Source organism: Rhinoderma darwinii, chromosome 5 (genome assembly GCF_050947455.1).
Source record: "Rhinoderma darwinii isolate aRhiDar2 chromosome 5, aRhiDar2.hap1, whole genome shotgun sequence".
In the NCBI taxonomy this organism is placed as follows: domain Eukaryota; kingdom Metazoa; phylum Chordata; class Amphibia; order Anura; family Rhinodermatidae; genus Rhinoderma; species Rhinoderma darwinii.
Window position 1 is genome coordinate 338690682 of NC_134691.1, and position 19735 is coordinate 338710416.

At 38.4% G+C, this 19735-nt stretch overlaps 1 protein-coding gene across 1 annotated transcript in view; it reads right to left on the bottom strand.

The window, feature by feature from the left end:
- Positions 1-1442: 1442 nt before the first annotated feature.
- Positions 1443-19735, bottom strand: part of HHATL (hedgehog acyltransferase like) — a 46797-nt gene continuing 28504 nt past the window's right edge. Inside the window, exons 11-12 of the mRNA XM_075828783.1 lie at positions 5496-5637; positions 1443-1677 (exon numbers count right to left, since the gene is read on the bottom strand). Coding sequence (XP_075684898.1) covers positions 1556-1677; positions 5496-5637 — 264 coding nt within the window. The 3' untranslated portion in view covers positions 1443-1555. The remainder of the gene's footprint in view (positions 1678-5495; positions 5638-19735) is intronic.

A 19735-nucleotide genomic window follows, 5' to 3' on the forward strand; every position in this document is an offset into this window, starting at 1 on the left:
TAACTACTGTAATACTGCACCCTATATACAAGAATATAACTACTATAATACTGCTCCTATATACAAGAATATAACTACTATAATACTTCTCTTATATACAAGAATATAACTACTATAATACTGCCCCCTATATACAAGAATATAACTACTATAATACTGCCCCCTATGTAGAAGAATATGTACGATTATTAGGAGACTTTCATGTATGTATTATATTGTGGATCTTGGCGCTTTCATTGGTTTTCATCCTTCTCGCTCTTCTATTCTCTGGGCGGAGGTTTTTCTGCGGACTATCTCTGCTGTTATTCCTGTGCTGTGATATATAAGTCTTTATCTCGCTCAGGCTTCTGCTATGTTCAGCTGCCGTCTATAATTAGCTCCCGGATCAGCTCTGGGGAATGGTGGGCACTACAGAAGGCGCTCGGGTTACAAGTGCCAGGATTGCATCCAGTCTCGCCAGCTGGCAGTGTAATGGTCCATTATTACTCCACTGCGTCTACCTGGTCTTTATTCACAGACTGATGGCACTGTCCAGTAAAGGAGATCCCTCATCTATGGCTGCGGAGCTGTGTCCTATAGACTTGTATTCATAAGGAATCCATAATAATGAGCAGGCGTCCATGCTGCTCACTGTGGTAGTCCTGGTTTTCGGGATATGGTACCCATGGGGGGGGGGGCATTCTGTGCCCTCTGTTGCGGTATATGTCATTGTTATATACAGTTCAGTGACTACTATACGGTCTGGCACTACTATGGGGCGAAGGATGTTGGGAACTTAGTGCCGACCCTCCTTCCCCAGTTCCCCCGTGTTCTGTTCATTCTCTTGATCTTTAGTCTGTCCCCGGTTCTGCCAGTGGACCACTCTCCCATGGCAGTGTTGCCAGCTTTTACTCAGTGGCGCAGCTTGTGGGCATTAGTTATATTTATGGAACTGAAGTATTAGACCAGCTGCGGGTCTGAAATAGGAGGAGGGTCATTTTAACCCCTTCCTGACATTTCACGTAACTGTACGTCATAGTGGGAATAGGTTGCGCACAGAGCGGGTTCAATACCCAGCGGGTGTTAGATGCGACATACAGCCAACACTTCACAGAAATGGATGGGATCGGAGACGTCTCCGATCCTGGGCATTTTATCACTTAGATGCCGCAGTCAATAGCATCCGCGGCATCTAAGCCTTAATAAAGAGCAGGGGCGGCCCCCTCCATCACCCCAGTGCATCCTGGGGGTCTGATGAAGGAGCCATGTCTGCCGCCATCTTTGTGCTCCTATGAGGAACTGCATAATAGGAGCCTGTAAATAGCACAATATTATACCAGCAATCAAACGAAGACTGGTTCAAGTCCCCTAGGAGGAAAAGTTACATTTTATGGAGATAAGTCTGGACCGGCCCTTTACGTGATCCCGTCTGTTAAAATAAAATTTTGAAACGGTTCCTTATATAAAATATTTATTAGCTCTAGAGGTTTGCGGTGACGACTCCTGTTTAGGGAGCGACCTGTTGCGCTGATCTATGGGGGTCGGGCTGAGGATCTGGGGGTCTTTGGTTCTAGGTTCAGGCAGCTTTCAGCTTCTGGTTCCTCTCCTCCTCTATGGCCAGGACCCGCTCCCTCTCCTTGATGAGCTGAACTCCGCAGTACGTCACAAACCAGATGGACAGGGTGCTGCAAGGGAAGCCTGAAAAGAGAAGAGACGGGGGGTCAGGGGTCATATCTACCAGGTGCCCCCAACATCACATGCCATTTATAGACTGCTGTCCCCTTAGGGGGGCTCCGGGATGCTCAGGCGCTGGAGAAACTGCTACCTGCTCCACCACGCCAGCGCACCCACAAAGTAGGCAACACCCCCCCCCCCCATAGAAATGACACAGCAGAGCACTGGACTGGAAGTTCGTCTACTTAAAGCAATCTATGTGTTTCAATTTCTCACCTGTTCAAAATCTCTACTTGCAGTCAGTGAATGGGAACATGCTTGGCTGAAATCCTGTCCTGTATAGCTTGTTACAATGAAACGGGTTTATGAGGACACGGTGTCAGCCTCTGGATGTAACGTTTCCGTACACTGACAGCAAGCAGAGACCTGGAGATGGAGATTACTTCAAAACACAAAGCTTATTAGAAAGTTGCAAAACTTTTCATGATGCAAAGTTTACGCTTTATTCTCCATAGAATTTACGCTTTTGCCTGCACAGTCAGATATTGCGGAGGTTACACAGGACGTTAGTGCCGATTGCGTTACCCCAATTTTTTACACAATTCCTAAAATTCATAAAGATACTGTAAATCTAGCCGGGCGACTCATTGTCTCCTATAGCACATATTCCTGATATAACCACAAATGCCTAAAGCCTCATTCTATATAAAGACACTACCCCTATGGGTGATACTTGTCACTTGTGCATTGACAGTGTTGGCTGCTTTTCAGCTCTGCTCCATTAGGATATCACTGACTCCAGCTTAGCTGCATTGTCTATTAGAGCCTGAAGTAGTCCAAAATCCACCTCTATTCTAATCATTAGCTTAGGCTGCACCACTATCTGTACTCTATTCTTTAAACTGCAGCTCTGCATCATTAGGGTATGGCCCTGATCAATAACTCCAGCCTAGCTACATTGTCTATTGAAGTCTGAGGTAGTCTGAAATCTACTTCTTGTCTAGTCAGAGGCTCAAACTGTAGCTTTGTCCATGCTTCATTCTTTACACTGCAGCTCTTCTCAAATATGATCAGTGACTCTAGCATAGCAGCATTGTCTGCTAGAGTTTGAAGCAGTCTAAAATCCGCCTGCTTTCTCATCAGACGCACAGGTTGCTGCACTGTCTACACTGCAGTTCTGCTCCATTAGGACTCATTTACGATAATTGACTCCATCCTAACTTCATTGTCTATTGGAATCTAAAGTATTTTAAAATCAATCTCTTGACTCAACAGATACTCTGCTGTTGCTCTACCCCTCCCTGATGCTTTACACTGCAGCTCTGCTTGCTCAGATTGGCTGCTGTGTATATGCACAAGCTCAGCAGGAAGTTAGTGCACAAGGAGACAATTTCCATTACAGTAAGCACAAGAAGATTATAAACTACAAGACACTAAATCATCAATAAGAAGAAGAAGGTGATCAGGTGACTCCTGCACATAGACTTAGGGGGAGGAGCCTCAATGAGGGGGAGGGGCCTCTTTATTGCATTCAGATTATACAGAGCAGGGGGGCGGTTAGTGGATAAACTTGCTGCTATTATCATGAGAAGGAATAAATTTATTGCTTTAGAAAGTGTCTGGTTTCTATCTACGCGATGTACATTCTCTGATGGGTATTTTCTATTTGGTGCATATTAGTTGTTATATATAATATTAAAGTGAATCTCCACCTTTTATCATCATAATATATCTTTATGGCAGTCGGAGCCACATTTTACTGATACAGAACACCATATCCCCGACATATAGATAGATACAGATATAGATTACATGATAGAACTCTGTGTACCTACAGTTGACACTAGAGGGAGCTCACTGCATAGTGCTAATACATTGGCATCAACAATACCACAATATGCAGTTAGCTCCTGACCTCCCTCTAGTGGTGGCTGCAGGGAGGCGAAACTTCATCTTTTACTCCATGTGTATGCAGAGGATTTGGCGCTCTGTGTCAGGAAAAAAGTGGTGTAACTTCTACATATATAAAGATATGAATCGGCACAGAAATTATAACTAATTTAGATGTAAAACAAACAAACAAACAAACAAACAAACAAACAAACAAACAAACAAACAAACAAACAAACAAACAAACAAACAAACCAGTAACTAGAAGAGTACATCAATATAGTGGAGTAAACAACACACCCCAAAAACTGGAGTAATGGTTTTATACAGGACACAGAAAATCGAATCAGTGCAGTGTAACAGCTGTGAGGAATGATTGAATAAAAGTTATAATTTCCTACTGAAACTTGGGCTATATAAGAAGATAAACAACAGAAGAAACTGAGAAAAATTGACTTGAACTTTGCTGCCATCTAGTGTCCAAATAGTAAAATGATCAAAATTCATCTACATATTAAAATGAACATCCATCACTTTGCAGTTATGTTTAGATATAATCTACAAAAACAGTGGCGTCACTGTGTGAATACATAACATTACTTATCCTGTACTGATCCTGAGTTATATCCTGTATTATACTCCAGAGCTGCACTCACTATTCTGCTGGTGGAGTCACTGTGTACATACATTACATTACTTATCCTGTACTGATCCTGAGTTATATCCTGTATTATACTCCAGAGCTGTACTCACTATTCTGCTGGTGGAGTCACTGTGTACATACATTACATTACTTATCCTGTGCTGATCCTGAGTTACATGCTGTATTATACTCCAGAGCTGCACTCACTATTCTGCTGGTGGAGTCACTGTGTACATACATTACATTACTTATCCTGTACTGATCCTGAGTTACATCCTGTATTATACTCCAGAGCTGCACTCACTATTCTGCTGGTGGAGTCACTGTGTACATACTTTACATTACTTATCCTGTACTGATCCTGAGTTACATCATGTATTATACACCAGAGCTGCACTCCCTATTCTGCTGGTGGAGTCACTGTGTACATACATTACATTACTTATCCTGTACTGATCCTGAGTTACTTCCTGTATTATACTCCAGAGCTGCACTCACTATTCTGCTGGTGGAGTCACTGTGTACATACATTACATTACTTATCCTGTACTGATCCTGAGTTACTTCATGTATTATACTCCAGAGCTGCACTCACTATTCTGCCGGTGGAGTCACTGTGTACATACATTACATTACTTATCCTGTACTGATCCTGAGTTACTTCCTGTATTATACTCCAGGGCAGCACTCACTATTCTGCTGGTGGAGTCACTGTGTACATACTTTACATTACTTATCCTGTACTGATCCTGAGTTACATCATGTATTATACACCAGAGCTGCACTCCCTATTCTGCTGGTGGAGTCACTGTGTACATACATTACATTACTTATCCTGTACTGATCCTGAGTTACTTCCTGTATTATACTCCAGAGCTGCACTCACTATTCTGCTGGTGGAGTCACTGTGTACATACATTACATTACTTATCCTGTACTGATCCTGAGTTACTTCATGTATTATACTCCAGAGCTGCACTCACTATTCTGCTGGTGGAGTCACTGTGTACATACATTACATTACTTATCCTGTACTGATCCTGAGTTACTTCCTGTATTATACTCTAGAGCAGCACTCACTATTCTGCTGACACTCTATGATAAATTTGGCGCATCTCGCTAGGCATGTTAGATATTGTGCTTTACATCAATATTTTGCGACATGACACATCGATAAATTTGGCGTATTTTATGACTTCCCGTAGACCCATGGAGGAAGGTGCCAAAATGTCTAAAACACATAATAAAGGTGAAGCTTTTTGCTTAGATCTCCCTCCATGTTTGTGGTGATCGGAGATCTGTACGTTACCTGTGATGAGAATCCTTTTAGCCACCAGCAGAGCGAAGTCCAGGGAGTTCAGGGCTAAGATGTTGTATAAAATAATAGCCCAGAAATTGGCCGCGCCAAAAAAGCCTCTTATTCTTCGGGACATGGACTCGGGCAGCCTGGCCTGATAGGAATAAATATATAACATGCGGGATCAATATGTAACTGTAAATGGAAGCTCCGCCCATTATCAACATTCACCGGAGCCCTCGAGGACGCAGGTATTTCAGGTCTTGAGGAGGCAGCAATGTTTTTCTTTTTTTATTATTGTGTATTGAGATTTAGAACTTTTTTATTTTTCCGTTGACTTTTATATTTCCATAAAGGATTCGTCTTTCCCTGAATAATTTGTATTTTTTTTATTGCTTCCATTTTAGGAACAGAACGACAAACGAATTCACTTTTATTCCTTGTTTGCGACGCTCACCGTGCGCCATAAATAATGCGACACTTTTATAGTTCTGATAACAATTCTCTGTATTTTAGTTAATATTTTTTTTTACCATGATAAAGAATTCTATAAGGGACACAAAGGTCTTTTTTTCTTTATTTTGTATTTCTTTTTCCTGTACTTTATTCCTACATTTTTTTTTGTCCCATTAGAGACCAGTGTAAAACTGACAGCCATTCTATAAAGCCCAAAGACGATAGTGTCCAATAGAACGGCTCTTGTCAACAAGGGGTAAAATACAGCTGAGCTGCTGTACTCTGCACGGGGCCATGATATGGAGAAAAAAACAAAAAATGGGGCAACTTTAGGGTCACTCTACAGGCTGCTGATAAGTGGGGCGAGCATCCTGTGGATACTAAAATCATAAGTCTAGTCATTATGTTACAGAAATGGCGCCAATATTCGCAGTAGATTTAACCCATTGAATGATGAAGGGTAAAATCTAATGTAAAATCTCTATTTTTGTATATAGGGGGCAGTATTATAGTAGTTATATTCTTGTATATAGGGGCAGTATTATAGTAGTTATAGTCTTGTATATAGGGGTAGTATTATAGTAGTTATATTCTTGTATATAGGAGGCAGTATTATAGTAGTTATATTCTTGTGTATAGGAGCAGTATTATAGTAGTTATATTCTTGTATATAGGGGGAGTATTATAGTAGTTATATTCTTGTATATAGGGGGAGTATTATAGTAGTTATATTCTTGTATATAGGGGGAGTATTATAGTAGTTATATTCTTGTATATAGGGGCAGTATTATAGTAGTTATATTCTTGTATATAGGAGCAGTATTATAGTAGTTATATTCTTGTATATAGGAGCAGTATTATAGTAGTTATATTCTTGTATATAGGAGGCAGTATTGTAGCAGTTATAGTCTTGTATATAGGGGTAGTATTATAGTAGTTATATTCTTGTATATAGGAGGCAGTATTATAGTAGTTATATTCTTGTATATAGGAGCAGTATTATAGTAGTTATATTCTTGTATATAGGGGCAGTATTATAGTAGTTATATTCTTGTATATAGGGGGCAGTATTATAGTAGTTATATTCTTGTATATAGAAGGCAGTATTATAGTAGTTATATTCTTGTATATAGGAGCAGTATTATAGTAGTTATATTCTTGTATATAGAAGGCAGTATTATAGTAGTTATATTCTTGTATATAGGATCAGTATTATAGTAGTTATATTCTTGTATATAGGGGCAGTATTATAGTAGTTATATTCTTGTATATAGGGGGCAGTATTATAGTAGTTATATTCTTGTATATAGGAGCAGTATTATAGTAGTTATATTCTTGTATATAGGGGGCAGTATTATAGTAGTTATATTCTTGTATATAGGGGGCAGTATTATAGTAGTTATATTCTTGTATATAGGAGCAGTATTATAGTAGTTATATTCTTGTATATAGGGGGCAGTATTATAGTAGTTATATTCTTGTATATAGGAGGCAGTATTATGGTAGTTATATTCTTGTATATAGGGGGCAGTATTATAGTAGTTATATTCTTGTATATAGGAGGCAGTATTATAGTAGTTATATTCTTGTATATAGAGGGCAGTATTATAGTAGTTATATTCTTGTATATAAGGGTCAGTATTATAGTAGTTATATTCTACTATATAGGGGGGAGTATTATAGTAGTAATATTCTTGTATATAGAGGCAGTATTATAGTAGTTATATTCTTGTATATAGGGGGCAGTATTATAGTAGTTATATTCTTGTATATAGGGACAGTATTATAGTAGTTATACTCTTGTATATAGGGACAGTATTATAGTAGTTATATTCTTGTATATAGGGGCAGTATTATAGTAGTTATATTCTTGTATATAGGGGGCAGTATTATAGTAGTTATATTCTTGTATATAGGGGAAGTATTATAGTAGTTATATTCTTGTATATAGGAGCAGTATTATACTAGTTATATTCTTGTATATAGGAGCAGTATTATAGTAGTTATATTCTTGTATATAGGGGAAGTATTATAGTAGTTATATTCTTGTATATAGGCGCAGTATTATAGTAGTTATATTCTTGTATATAGGGGAAGTATTATAGTAGTTATATTCTTGTATATAGGGGCAGTATTATAGTAGTTATATTCTTGTATATAGGAGGCAGTATTATAGTAGTTATATTCCTGTATATAGGGGGCAGTATTATACTAGTTATATTCTTGTATATAGGAGCAGTATTATAGTAGTTATATTCTTGTATATAGGAGCAGTATTATAGTAGTTATATTCTTGTATATAGGAGGCAGCATTATAGTAGTTATATTCCTGTATATAGGGGGCAGTATTATAGTAGTTAAATTCTTGTATATAGGAGCAGTATTATAGTAGTTATATTCTTGTATATAGGGGCAGTATTATAGTAGATATATTCTTGTATGTAGGGGGCAGTATTATAGTAGTTATATTCTTGTATATAGGTGCAGTATTATAGTAGTTATATTCTTGTATATAGGTGGCAGTATTATAGTAGTTATATTCTTGTATATAGGAGCAGTATTATAGTAGTTATATTCTTGTATATAGGAGGCAGTATTATAGTAGTTATATTCTTGTATATAGGGGCAGTATTATAGTAGATATATTCTTGTATATATGGGCAGTATTATAGTAGTTATATTCTTGTATATAGGGGCAGTATTATAGTAGTTATATTCTTGTATATATGGGCAGTATTATAGTAGTTATATTCTTGTATATAGGGGCAGTATTATAGTAGTTATATTCTTGTATATAGGAGGCAGTATTATAGTAGTTATATTCTTGTATATAGGGGCAGTATTATAGTAGTTATATTCTTGTATATAGGGGGTAGTATTATAGTAGTTATATTCTTCTATATAGGTGGCAGTATTATAGTAGTTATATTATTGTATATAGGAGGCAGTATTATAGTAGTTATATTCTTGTATATAGGGGCAGTATTATAGTAGTTATATTCTTCTATATAGGTGGCAGTATTATAGTAGTTATATTCTTGTATATAGGGGGCAGTATTATAGTAGTTATATTCTTGTATATAGGAGCAGTATTATAGTAGTTATATTCTTGTATATAGGAGGCAGTATTATAGTAGTTATATTCTTGTATATATGGGGCAGTATTATAGTAGTTATATTCTTGTATATAGGGGGTAGTATTATAGTAGTTATATTCTTCTATATAGGTGGCAGTATTATAGTAGTTATATTCTTGTATATAGGGGGCAGTATTATAGTAGTTATATTCCTGTATATAGGGGGGCAGTATTATAGTAGTAATATTCTTGTATATAGGGAGCAGTATTATAGTAGTTATATTCTTGTATATAGGGGGCAGTATTATAGTAGTAATATTCTTGTATATAGGGGCAGTATTATAGTAGTTATATTCTTGTATATAGGAGCAGTATTATAGTAGTAATATTCTTGTATATAGGGGCAGTATTATAGTAGTTATATTCTTGTATATAGGAGCAGTATTATAGTAGTTATATTCTTGTATATAGGTGGCAGTATTATAGTAGTTATATTCTTGTATATAGGAGCAGTATTATAGTAGTTATATTCTTGTATATAGGGGGCAGTATTATAGTAGTTATATTCTTGTATATAGGGGCAGTATTATAGTAGATATATTCTTGTATATAGGAGCAGTATTATAGTAGTTATATTCTTGTATATAGGGGGCAGTATTAGGGCATGCCCACACGTGGCGGATTTCCTCCGCAACTGTCCGCATCAATGCCGCACAGAATCTGCGTTGCAGATTCTGCGGCGGATCTGCCCAAAATGTGCAGTAAATTGATGCGGACTAGCTGCTGCAGACTGCGGTAAAAGTACTTCCCTTCTCCCTATCAGTGCAGGATAGAGAGAAGGGACAGCACTTTCCCTTGTGAAAGTCAAAGAAATTCATACTTACCGGCCGTTGTCTTGGTGACGCGTCCCTCCTTCGGCATCCAGCCCGACCTCCCTGGATGACGCGGCAGTCCATGTGACCGCTGCAGCCTGTTATTGGCCTGTGATTGGCTGCAGCCGTCACTTAGACTGAAACGTCATCCTGGGAGGCCGGACTGGAGACAGAAGCAGGGAGTTCTCGGTAAGTATGAACTTCAATTTTTTTTACAGGTTGCTGTATATTGGGATCGGTAGTCACTGTCCAGGGTCCAGAAACAGTTACTGCCGATCGCTTAACTCTTTCAGCACCCTGGACAGTGACTATTTACTGACGTCTCCTAGCAACGCTCCCGTCATTACGGGAGCCCCATTGACTTCCTCAGTCTGGCTGTAGACCTAGAAATACATGGGTCCAGCCAGAATGAAGAAATGTCATGGCAAAAAAGCAAGACGCATCCGCAGCACACATAAGGGTATGTGCACACACACTAATTACGTCCGTAATTGACGGACGTATTTCGGCCGCAAGTTCCGGACCGAACTCAGTGCAGGGAGCCGGGCTCCTAGCATCATAGTTATGTACGATGCTAGGAGTCCCTGCCTCGCTGCAGGACAACTGTCCCGTACTGTAATCATGTTTTCAGTACGTGACAGTTGTCCTGCAGCGAGGCAGGGACTCCTAGCATCGTACATAACTATGATGCTAGGAGCCCGGCTCCCTGCACTGAGTTCGGTCCGGGACTTGCGGCCGAAATACGTCCGTCAATTACGGACGTAATTAGTGTGTGTGCACATACCCTAACATGTGCATGACAGCTGGGACTTCATTGCGGAATTTAGAATCTCCATTGAAGTCAATGGAGAAATTCCGCCATGAGTCCGCCACTGCTCCGCAACAGACAGAGCATGCTGCGGACACCAAATTCCGTTCCGCAGCCTATGCTCCGCAGCGGAATTTTACGCCTCGTCTAAACGAACACTTCTAAATAGAAGTGGAAGGCAATGGAGAAACGGCTCCGCTGCGGATTAACGCTGCGGAGTGTCCGCAGCGGAATTTAAGTGAAATTCCGCCACGTGTGAACCCAGCCTTATAGTAGTTATATTCTTGTATATAGGAACAGTATTATAGTAGTTATATTCTTGTATATAGGGGGCAGTATTATAGTAGTTATATTCTTGTATATAGGGGCAGTATTATAGTAGTTATATTCTTGTATATAGGGGTAGTATTATAGTAGTTATATTCTTGTATATAGGGGCAGTATTATAGTAGTTATATTCCTGTATATAGTGCCAGTATTATAGTAGTTATATTCTTGTATATAGGAGCAGTATTATACTAGTTATATTCTTGTATATAGGGGGCAGTATTATAGTAGTTATATTCTTGTATATAGGAACAGTATTATAGTAGTTATATTCTTGTATATAGGGGGCAGTATTATAGTAGTTATATTCTTGTATATAGGGGCAGTATTATAGTAGTTATATTCTTGTATATAGGGGTAGTATTATAGTAGTTATATTCTTGTATATAGGGGCAGTATTATAGTAGTTATATTCCTGTATATAGTGCCAGTATTATAGTAGTTATATTCTTGTATATAGGAGCAGTATTATACTAGTTATATTCTTGTATATAGGAGGCAGTATTATAGGAGTTATATTCTTGTATATAGGAGCAGTATTATAGTAGTTATATTCTTGTATATAGGGGGCAGTATTATAGTAGTTATATTCTTGTATATAGGGAGCAGTATTATAGTAGTTATATTCTTGTATATAGGAGGCAGTATTATAGTAGTTATATTCTTGTATATAGGAGGCAGTATTATAGCAGTTATATTCTTGTATATAGGAGCAGTATTATAGTAGTTATATTCTTGTATATAGGGGCAGTATTATAGTAGTTATATTCTTGTATATAGGGAGCATATAGGTATTTTTCATTATTACTTATATTCGCTTCTTTTGGACACAGCCAGGTCTTTGATGCTGGGAGAGCATGGTGTGTTGTTGTTTGGCCTAGCAAGCAGGGTAGCCCGCTCTATGAATTATCAAGGCGTCACAAATAGGCTTCTACCTGGCTAGTCACGTTGCGCCTCATGACTTACACACTATCCCTCCATGTTTCACACACTTGCATCCCATTATTCATTTATTTTTTAGGCACTTAACTCATTACTGCCCCCTATATTTCACTTACATTATTACACTTGCACATACACTATTCATTTATTATTTCTTACTACACATCCAATGCACCACATACCACTCCCCTCAAGACTAGTGGGAGTGGCTATTATTATTTAAAGCACCTGCACACTCGCCTTCATCAGCGTTTCTGACCTGGCTGTGTCCATTTGTAAGTATGGCCTTTTTCGGGGGTTGCAGTATTATAGTAGATATAGTCTTGTATATATGGGGCAGTATTATAGTAGTTATATTCTTGTATATAGGGGAGCAGTATTATAGTAGTTATATTCTTGTACATAGGAGCAGTATTATAGTAGTTATATTCTTGTATATAGGGGCAGTATTATAGTAGTTATATTCTTGTATATAGGGGGCAGTATTATAGTAGTTATATTGTATATAGAGGTAGTATTATAGTAGTTATATTGTTGCATATAGGGGGCAGTAAAAGGGCATGACCACACATGGCGGAATTCCTCCGCAACTGTCCGCATCAATGCCGCACAGAATCTGCGTTGCAGATTCTGCAGCGGATCTGCACAAAATGTGCAGAAAATTGATGCGGACTGGCCGCTGCGGACTGGAGGAAAAGTGCTTCTCTTCTCCCTATTCAGTGCAGGATAGAGAGAAGGGACAGCACTTTCCCTAGTGAAAGTCAAAGAAATTCATACTTACCGCCCGTTGTCTTGGTGACGCGTCCCTCTTTCGGCATCCGGCCCGACCTCCCTGGATGACGCTCCAGTCCATGTGACCGCTGCAGCCTGTGCTTGGCCTGTGATTGGCTGCAGCCGTCACTTACACTGAAACGTCATCCTGGGAGGCCGGACTGGAGTTCTCGGTAAGTATGAACTTATATTTTTTGTTACAGATACATGTATATTGAGATCGGTAGTCACTGTCCCGGGTGCAGAAACAGTTACTGCCGATCGCGTAACTCTTTCAGCACCCTGGACAGTGACTATTTACAGACGTCTCCTAGCAACGCTCCCGTCATTACGGGAGCCCCATTGACTTCCTCAGTCTGGCTGTAGACCTAGAAATACATAGGTCCAGCCAGAATGAAGAAATGTCATGGTAGTAAAACCAATACGCTCCGCAGCACACATAAGATCTGCGGACTTCATTGCGGAATTTTGACTCTCCATTGAAGTCAATGGAGAAATTCCGCCATGAGTCCGCAACCAGTCCGCCACTGCTCCGCAACAGACAGAGCATGCTGCGGACACCAAATTCCGCTCCGCAGCCTATGCTCCGCAGCGGAATTGTACGCATCGTGTAAACGAACACTGCTAAATTAAAGTGAAAGTCAATGGAGAAACGGCTCCGCTGCGGATTAACGCTGCGGAGTGTCCGCAGCGGAATTTAAGTGAAATTCCGCTATGTGTGAACCCGCCCTAATAGTAGTTATATTCTTGTATATAGGGGGCAGTATTCTAGTAGTTATATTCTTGTATATAGGGGCAGTTTATAGTAGTTATATTCTTGTATATAGGGGGCAGTATTATAGTAGTTATATTCTTGGATATAGGGGCAGTTTATAGTAGTTATATTCTTGTATATAGGAGCAGTATTATAGTAGTTATATTCTTGTATATAGAGGCAGTATTATAGTAGTTACACTCTTGTATGTAGGGGGCAGTATTATAGTAGTTATATTCTTGTATATAGGGGGCAGTATTCTAGTAGTTATATTCTTGTATATAGGAGCAGTATTATAGTAGTTATATTCTTGTATATAGGGGCAGTATTATAGTAGTTATATTCTTGTATATAGGAGGCAGTATTATAGTAGTTATATTCTTGTATATAGCGGGCAGTATTATAGTAGTTATATTCTTGTGTATATAGGGGCAGTATTATAGTAGTTATATTCTTGTATATAGGGGTAGTATTATAGTAGTTACATTCTTGTATATAGGGGCAGTATTATAGTAGTTATATTCTTGTATATAGGGGAAAGTATTATAGTAGTTATATTCTTGTATATAGGGAGCAGTATTATAGTAGTTATATTTTTGTATATAGGAGGCAGTATTATAGTAGTTATATTCTTGTATATAGGGGCAGTATTATAGTAGTTATAGTCTTGTATATAGGAGCAGTATTATAGTAGTTATATTCTTGTATATAGGGGGCCGTAGTATAGGAGTTATATTATGGTATATAGGGGGCAGTAGTATAGTAGTTATATTCTTGTATATAGGGGGCAGTATTATAGTAGTTATATTCTTGTATATAGTGGCAGTATTATAGTAGATATAGTCTTGTATATATGGGGCAGTATTATAGTAGTTATATTCTTGTACATAGGAGCAGTATTATAGTAGTAGTATTATAGTAGTTATATTCTTGTATATAGGGGCAGTATTATAGTAGTTATATTCTTGTATATAGGGGGCAGTATTATAGTAGTTATATTGTATATAGAGGTAGTATTATAGTAGTTATATTGTTGCATATAGGGGGCAGTATTATAGTAGTTATATTCTTGAATATAGGGGGCAGTATTCTAGTAGTTATATTCTTGTATATAGGGGCAGTTTATAGTAGTTATATTCTTGTATATAGGGGGCAGTATTATAGTAGTTATATTCTTGTATATAGGGGCAGTTTATAGTAGTTATATTCTTGTATATAGGAGCAGTATTATAGTAGTTATATTCTTGTATATAGAGGCAGTATTATAGTAGTTACACTCTTGTATGTAGGGGGCAGTATTATAGTAGTTATATTCTTGTATATAGGGGGCAGTATTCTAGTAGTTATAGTCTTGTATATAGGAGCAGTATTATAGTAGTTATATTCTTGTATATAGGGGCAGTATTATAGTAGTTATATTCTTGTATATAGGAGGCAGTATTATAGTAGTTATATTCTTGTATATAGCGGGCAGTATTATAGTAGTTATATTCTTGTATATAAGAGCAGTATTATAGTAGTTATATTCTTGTATATAGGGGCAGTATTATAGTAGTTATATTCTAGTATATAGGGGGCAGTATTATAGTAGTTATATTGTATATAGAGGTAGTATTATAGTAGTTATATTGTTGCATATAGGGGGCAGTATTATAGTAGTTATATTCTTGTATATAGGGGGCAGTATTCTAGTAGTTATATTCTTGTATATAGGGGCAGTTTATAGTAGTTATATTCTTGTATATAGGGGGCAGTATTATAGTAGTTATATTCTTGTATATAGGGGCAGTTTATAGTAGTTATATTCTTGTATATAGGGGGCAGTATTCTAGTAGTTATATTCTTGTATATAGGAGCAGTATTATAGTAGTTATATTCTTGTGTATATAGGGGCAGTATTATAGTAGTTATATTCTTGTATATAGGGGTAGTATTATAGTAGTTACAATCTTGTATATAGGGGCAGTATTATAGTAGTTATATTCTTGTATATAGGGGACAGTATTATAGTAGTTATATTCTTGTATATAGGGAGCAGTATTATAGTAGTTATATATTTGTATATAGTCGGCAGTATTATAGTAGTTATATTCTTGTATATAGGGGCAGTATTATAGTAGTTATAGTCTTGTATATAGGAGCAGTATTATAGTAGTTATATTCTTGTATATAGGGGGCCGTAGTATAGGAGTTATATTATGGTATATAGGGGGCAGTAGTATAGTAGTTATATTCTTGTATATAGGGGCAGTATTATAGTAGTTACATTCTTGTATATAGGGGCAGTATTATAGTAGTTATATTCTTGTATATAAGAGCAGTATTATAGTAGTTATATTCTTGTATATAGGGGCAGTATTATAGTAGTTATATCCCTGTATATACGGGCAGTATTATAGTAGTTATATTCTTGTATATAGGGGCAGTATTATAGTAGTTATATTCTTGTATATAGGGAGCAGTATTATAGTAGTTATATTCTTGTATATAGGGGGCAGTATTATAGTAGTTATATTCTTGTATATAGGGGCAGTATTATAGTAGTTATATTCTTGTATATAGGAGCAGTATTATAGTAGTTATATTCTTGTATATAGAAGACAGTATTATAGTAGTTATATTCTTGTATATAGGAGCAGTATTATAGTAGTTATATCCCTGTATATAGGGACAGTATTATAGTAGTTATATTCTTGTATATAGGGGCAGTATTATAGTAGTTATATTCTTGTATATAGGGAGCAGTATTATAGTAGTTATATTCTTGTATATAGGGGGCCGTAGTGTAGGAGTTATATTATGGTATATAGGGGGCAGTAGTATAGTAGTTATATTCTTGTATATAGGGGGCAGTATTATAGTAGTTATATTCTTGTATATAGGGGCAGTATTATAGTAGTTATATTCTTGTATATAAGAGCAGTATTATAGTAGTTATATTCTTGTATATAGGGGCAGTATTATAGTAGTTATATCCCTGTATATACGGGCAGTATTATAGTAGTTATATTCTTGTATATAGGGGCAGTATTATAGTAGTTATATTCTTGTATATAGGGAGCAGTATTATAGTAGTTATATTCTTGTATATAGGGGGCAGTATTATAGTAGTTATATTCTTGTATATAGGGGCAGTATTATAGTAGTTATATTCTTGTATATAGGGGCAGTATTAGGGCGGGTTCACACATAGCGGAATTTCACTTAAATTCCGCTGCGGACACTCCGCAGCGTTAATCCGCAGCGGAGCCGTTTCTCCATTGACTTTCACTTTAATTTAGCAGTGTTCGTTTACACGATGCGTACAATTCCGCTGCGGAGCATAGGCTGCGGAGCGGAATTTGGTGTCCGCAGCATGCTCTGTCTGTTGCGGAGCAGTGGCGGACTGGTTGCGGACTCATGGCGGAATTTCTCCATTGACTTCAATGGAGAGTCAAAATTCCGCAATGAAGTCCGCAGATCTTATGTGTGCTGCGGAGCGTATTGTTTTTACTACCATGACATTTCTTCATTCTGGCTGGACCTATGTATTTCTAGGTCTACAGCCAGACTGAGGAAGTCAATGGGGCTCCCGTAATGACGGGAGCGTTGCTAGGAGACGTCTGTAAATAGTCACTGTCCAGGGTGCTGAAAGAGTTACGCGATCGGCAGTAACTGTTTCTGCACCCGGGACAGTGACTACCGATCTCAATATACATGTATCTGTAAAAAAAAAATATAAGTTCATACTTACCGAGAACTCCCTGCGTCTGTCTCCAGTCCGGCCTCCCAGGATGACGTTTCAGTGTAAGTGACGGCTGCAGCCAATCACAGGCCAAGCACAGGCTGCAGCGGTCACATGGACTGGAGCGTCATCCAGGGAGGTCGGGCCGGATGCCGAAAGAGGGACGCGTCACCAAGACAACGGGCGGTAAGTATGAATTTCTTTGACTTTCACTAGGGAAAGTGCTGTCCCTTCTCTCTATCCTGCACTGAATAGGGAGAAGAGAAGCACTTTTCCTGCAGTCCGCAGCGGCCAGTCCGCATCAATTTTCTGCACATTTTGTGCAGATCCGCTGCAGAATCTGCAACGCAGATTCTGTGCGGCATTGATGCGGACAGTTGCGGAGGAATTCCGCCATGTGTGGTCATGCCCTTAGGGCGGGTTCACACATGGCGGAATTGCACTTAAATTCCGCTGCGGACACTCCGCAGCGTTAATCCGCAGCGGAGCCGTTTCTACATTGACTTTCACTTTAATTTAGCAGTGTTCGTTTACACGATGCGTACAATTCCGCTGCGGAGCATAGGCTGCGGAGCGGAATTTGGTGTCCGCAGCATGCTCTGTCTGTTGCGGAGCAGTGGCGGACTCATGGCGGAATTTCTCCATTGACTTCAATGGAGATTCAAAGTTCCGCAATGAAGTCCGCAGCTGTCATGCACATGTCATGTGTGCTGCGGATGCGTCTTGCTTTTTTTACTTGACATTTCTTCATTCTGGCTGGACCTATGTATTTCTAGGTCTACAGCCAGACTGAGGAAGTCAATGGGGCTCCCGTAATGACGGGAGCGTTGCTAGGAGACGTCAGTAAATAGTCACTGTCCAGGGTGCTGAAAGAGTTAAGCGATCGGCAGTAACTGTTTCTGCACCCGGGACAGTGACTACCGATCTCAATATACATGTATCTGTAAAAAAACATATAAGTTCATACTTACCGAGAACTCCCTGTTTCTGTCTCCAGTCCGGCCTCCCAGGATGACGTTTCAGTGTAAGTGACGGCTGCAGCCAATCACAGGCCAAGCACAGGCTGCAGCGGTCACATGGACTGGCGCGTCATCCAGGGAGGTCGGGCTGGATGCCGAAGGAGGGACGCGTCATAAAGACAACGGGCGGTAAGTATGAATTTCTTTTACTTTCACTAGGGAAAGTGCTGTCCCTTCTCTCTATCCTGCACTGATAGGGAGAAGGGAAGCACTTTTCCTGCAGTCCGCAGCGGCCAGTCCGCATCAATTTTCTGCACATTTTGTGCAGATCCGCTGCAGAATCTGCAACGCAGATTCTGTGCGGCATTGATGCGGACAGTTGCGGAGGAATTCCGCCATGTGTGGTCATGCCCTTATAGTAGTTATATTCTTGTATATAGGAGCAGTATTATAGTAGTTATATTCTTGTATATAGAAGACAGTATTATAGTAGTTATATTCTTGTATATAGGAGCAGTATTATAGTAGTTATATCCCTGTATATAGGGACAGTATTATAGTAGTTATATTCTTGTATATAGGGGCAGTATTATAGTAGTTATATTCTTGTATATAGGGAGCAGTATTATAGTAGTTATATTCTTGTATATAGGGGGCCGTAGTGTAGGAGTTATATTATGGTATATAGGGGGCAGTAGTATAGTAGTTATATTCTTGTATATAGGGGGCAGTATTATAGTAGTTATATTCTTGTATATAGGGGCAGTATTATAGTAGTTATATTCTTGTATATAAGAGCAGTATTATAGTAGTTATATTCTTGTATATAGGGGCAGTATTATAGTAGTTATATCCCTGTATATACGGGCAGTATTATAGTAGTTATATTCTTGTATATAGGGGCAGTATTATAGTAGTTATATTCTTGTATATAGGGAGCAGTATTATAGTAGTTATATTCTTGTATATAGGGGGCAGTATTATAGTAGTTATATTCTTGTATATAGGGGCAGTATTATAGTAGTTATATTCTTGTATATAGGAGCAGTATTATAGTAGTTATATTCTTGTATATAGAAGACAGTATTATAGTAGTTATATTCTTGTATATAGGGAGCAGTATTATAGTAGTTATATTCTTGTATATAGGGGCAGTATTATAGTAGTTATATTCTTGTATATAGGGGGCAGTATTATAGTAGTTATATTCTTGTATATAGGGGGCAGTATTATAGTAGTTATATTCTTGTATATAGGAGCAGTATTACAGTAGTTATATTCTTGTATATAGGGGCAGTTTTCTAGTAGTTATATTCTTGTATATAGGAGCAGTATTAGGGCAAAGCCACACGTGGCGGAATTCCTCTTGAATTCCACAGCGGACACTCCGCAGCGTTAATCCGCAGCGGAGCCGTTTGTCCATTGACTTCCACTTTTATTTAGCAGTGTTCGTTTAGACGATGCGTAAAATTCCGCTGCGGAGCATAGGCTGCAGAGCGGAATTTGGTGTCCGCAGCATGCTAGGGCTGTTGCGGAGTTGTGGCGGACTGGTTGCGGACTCA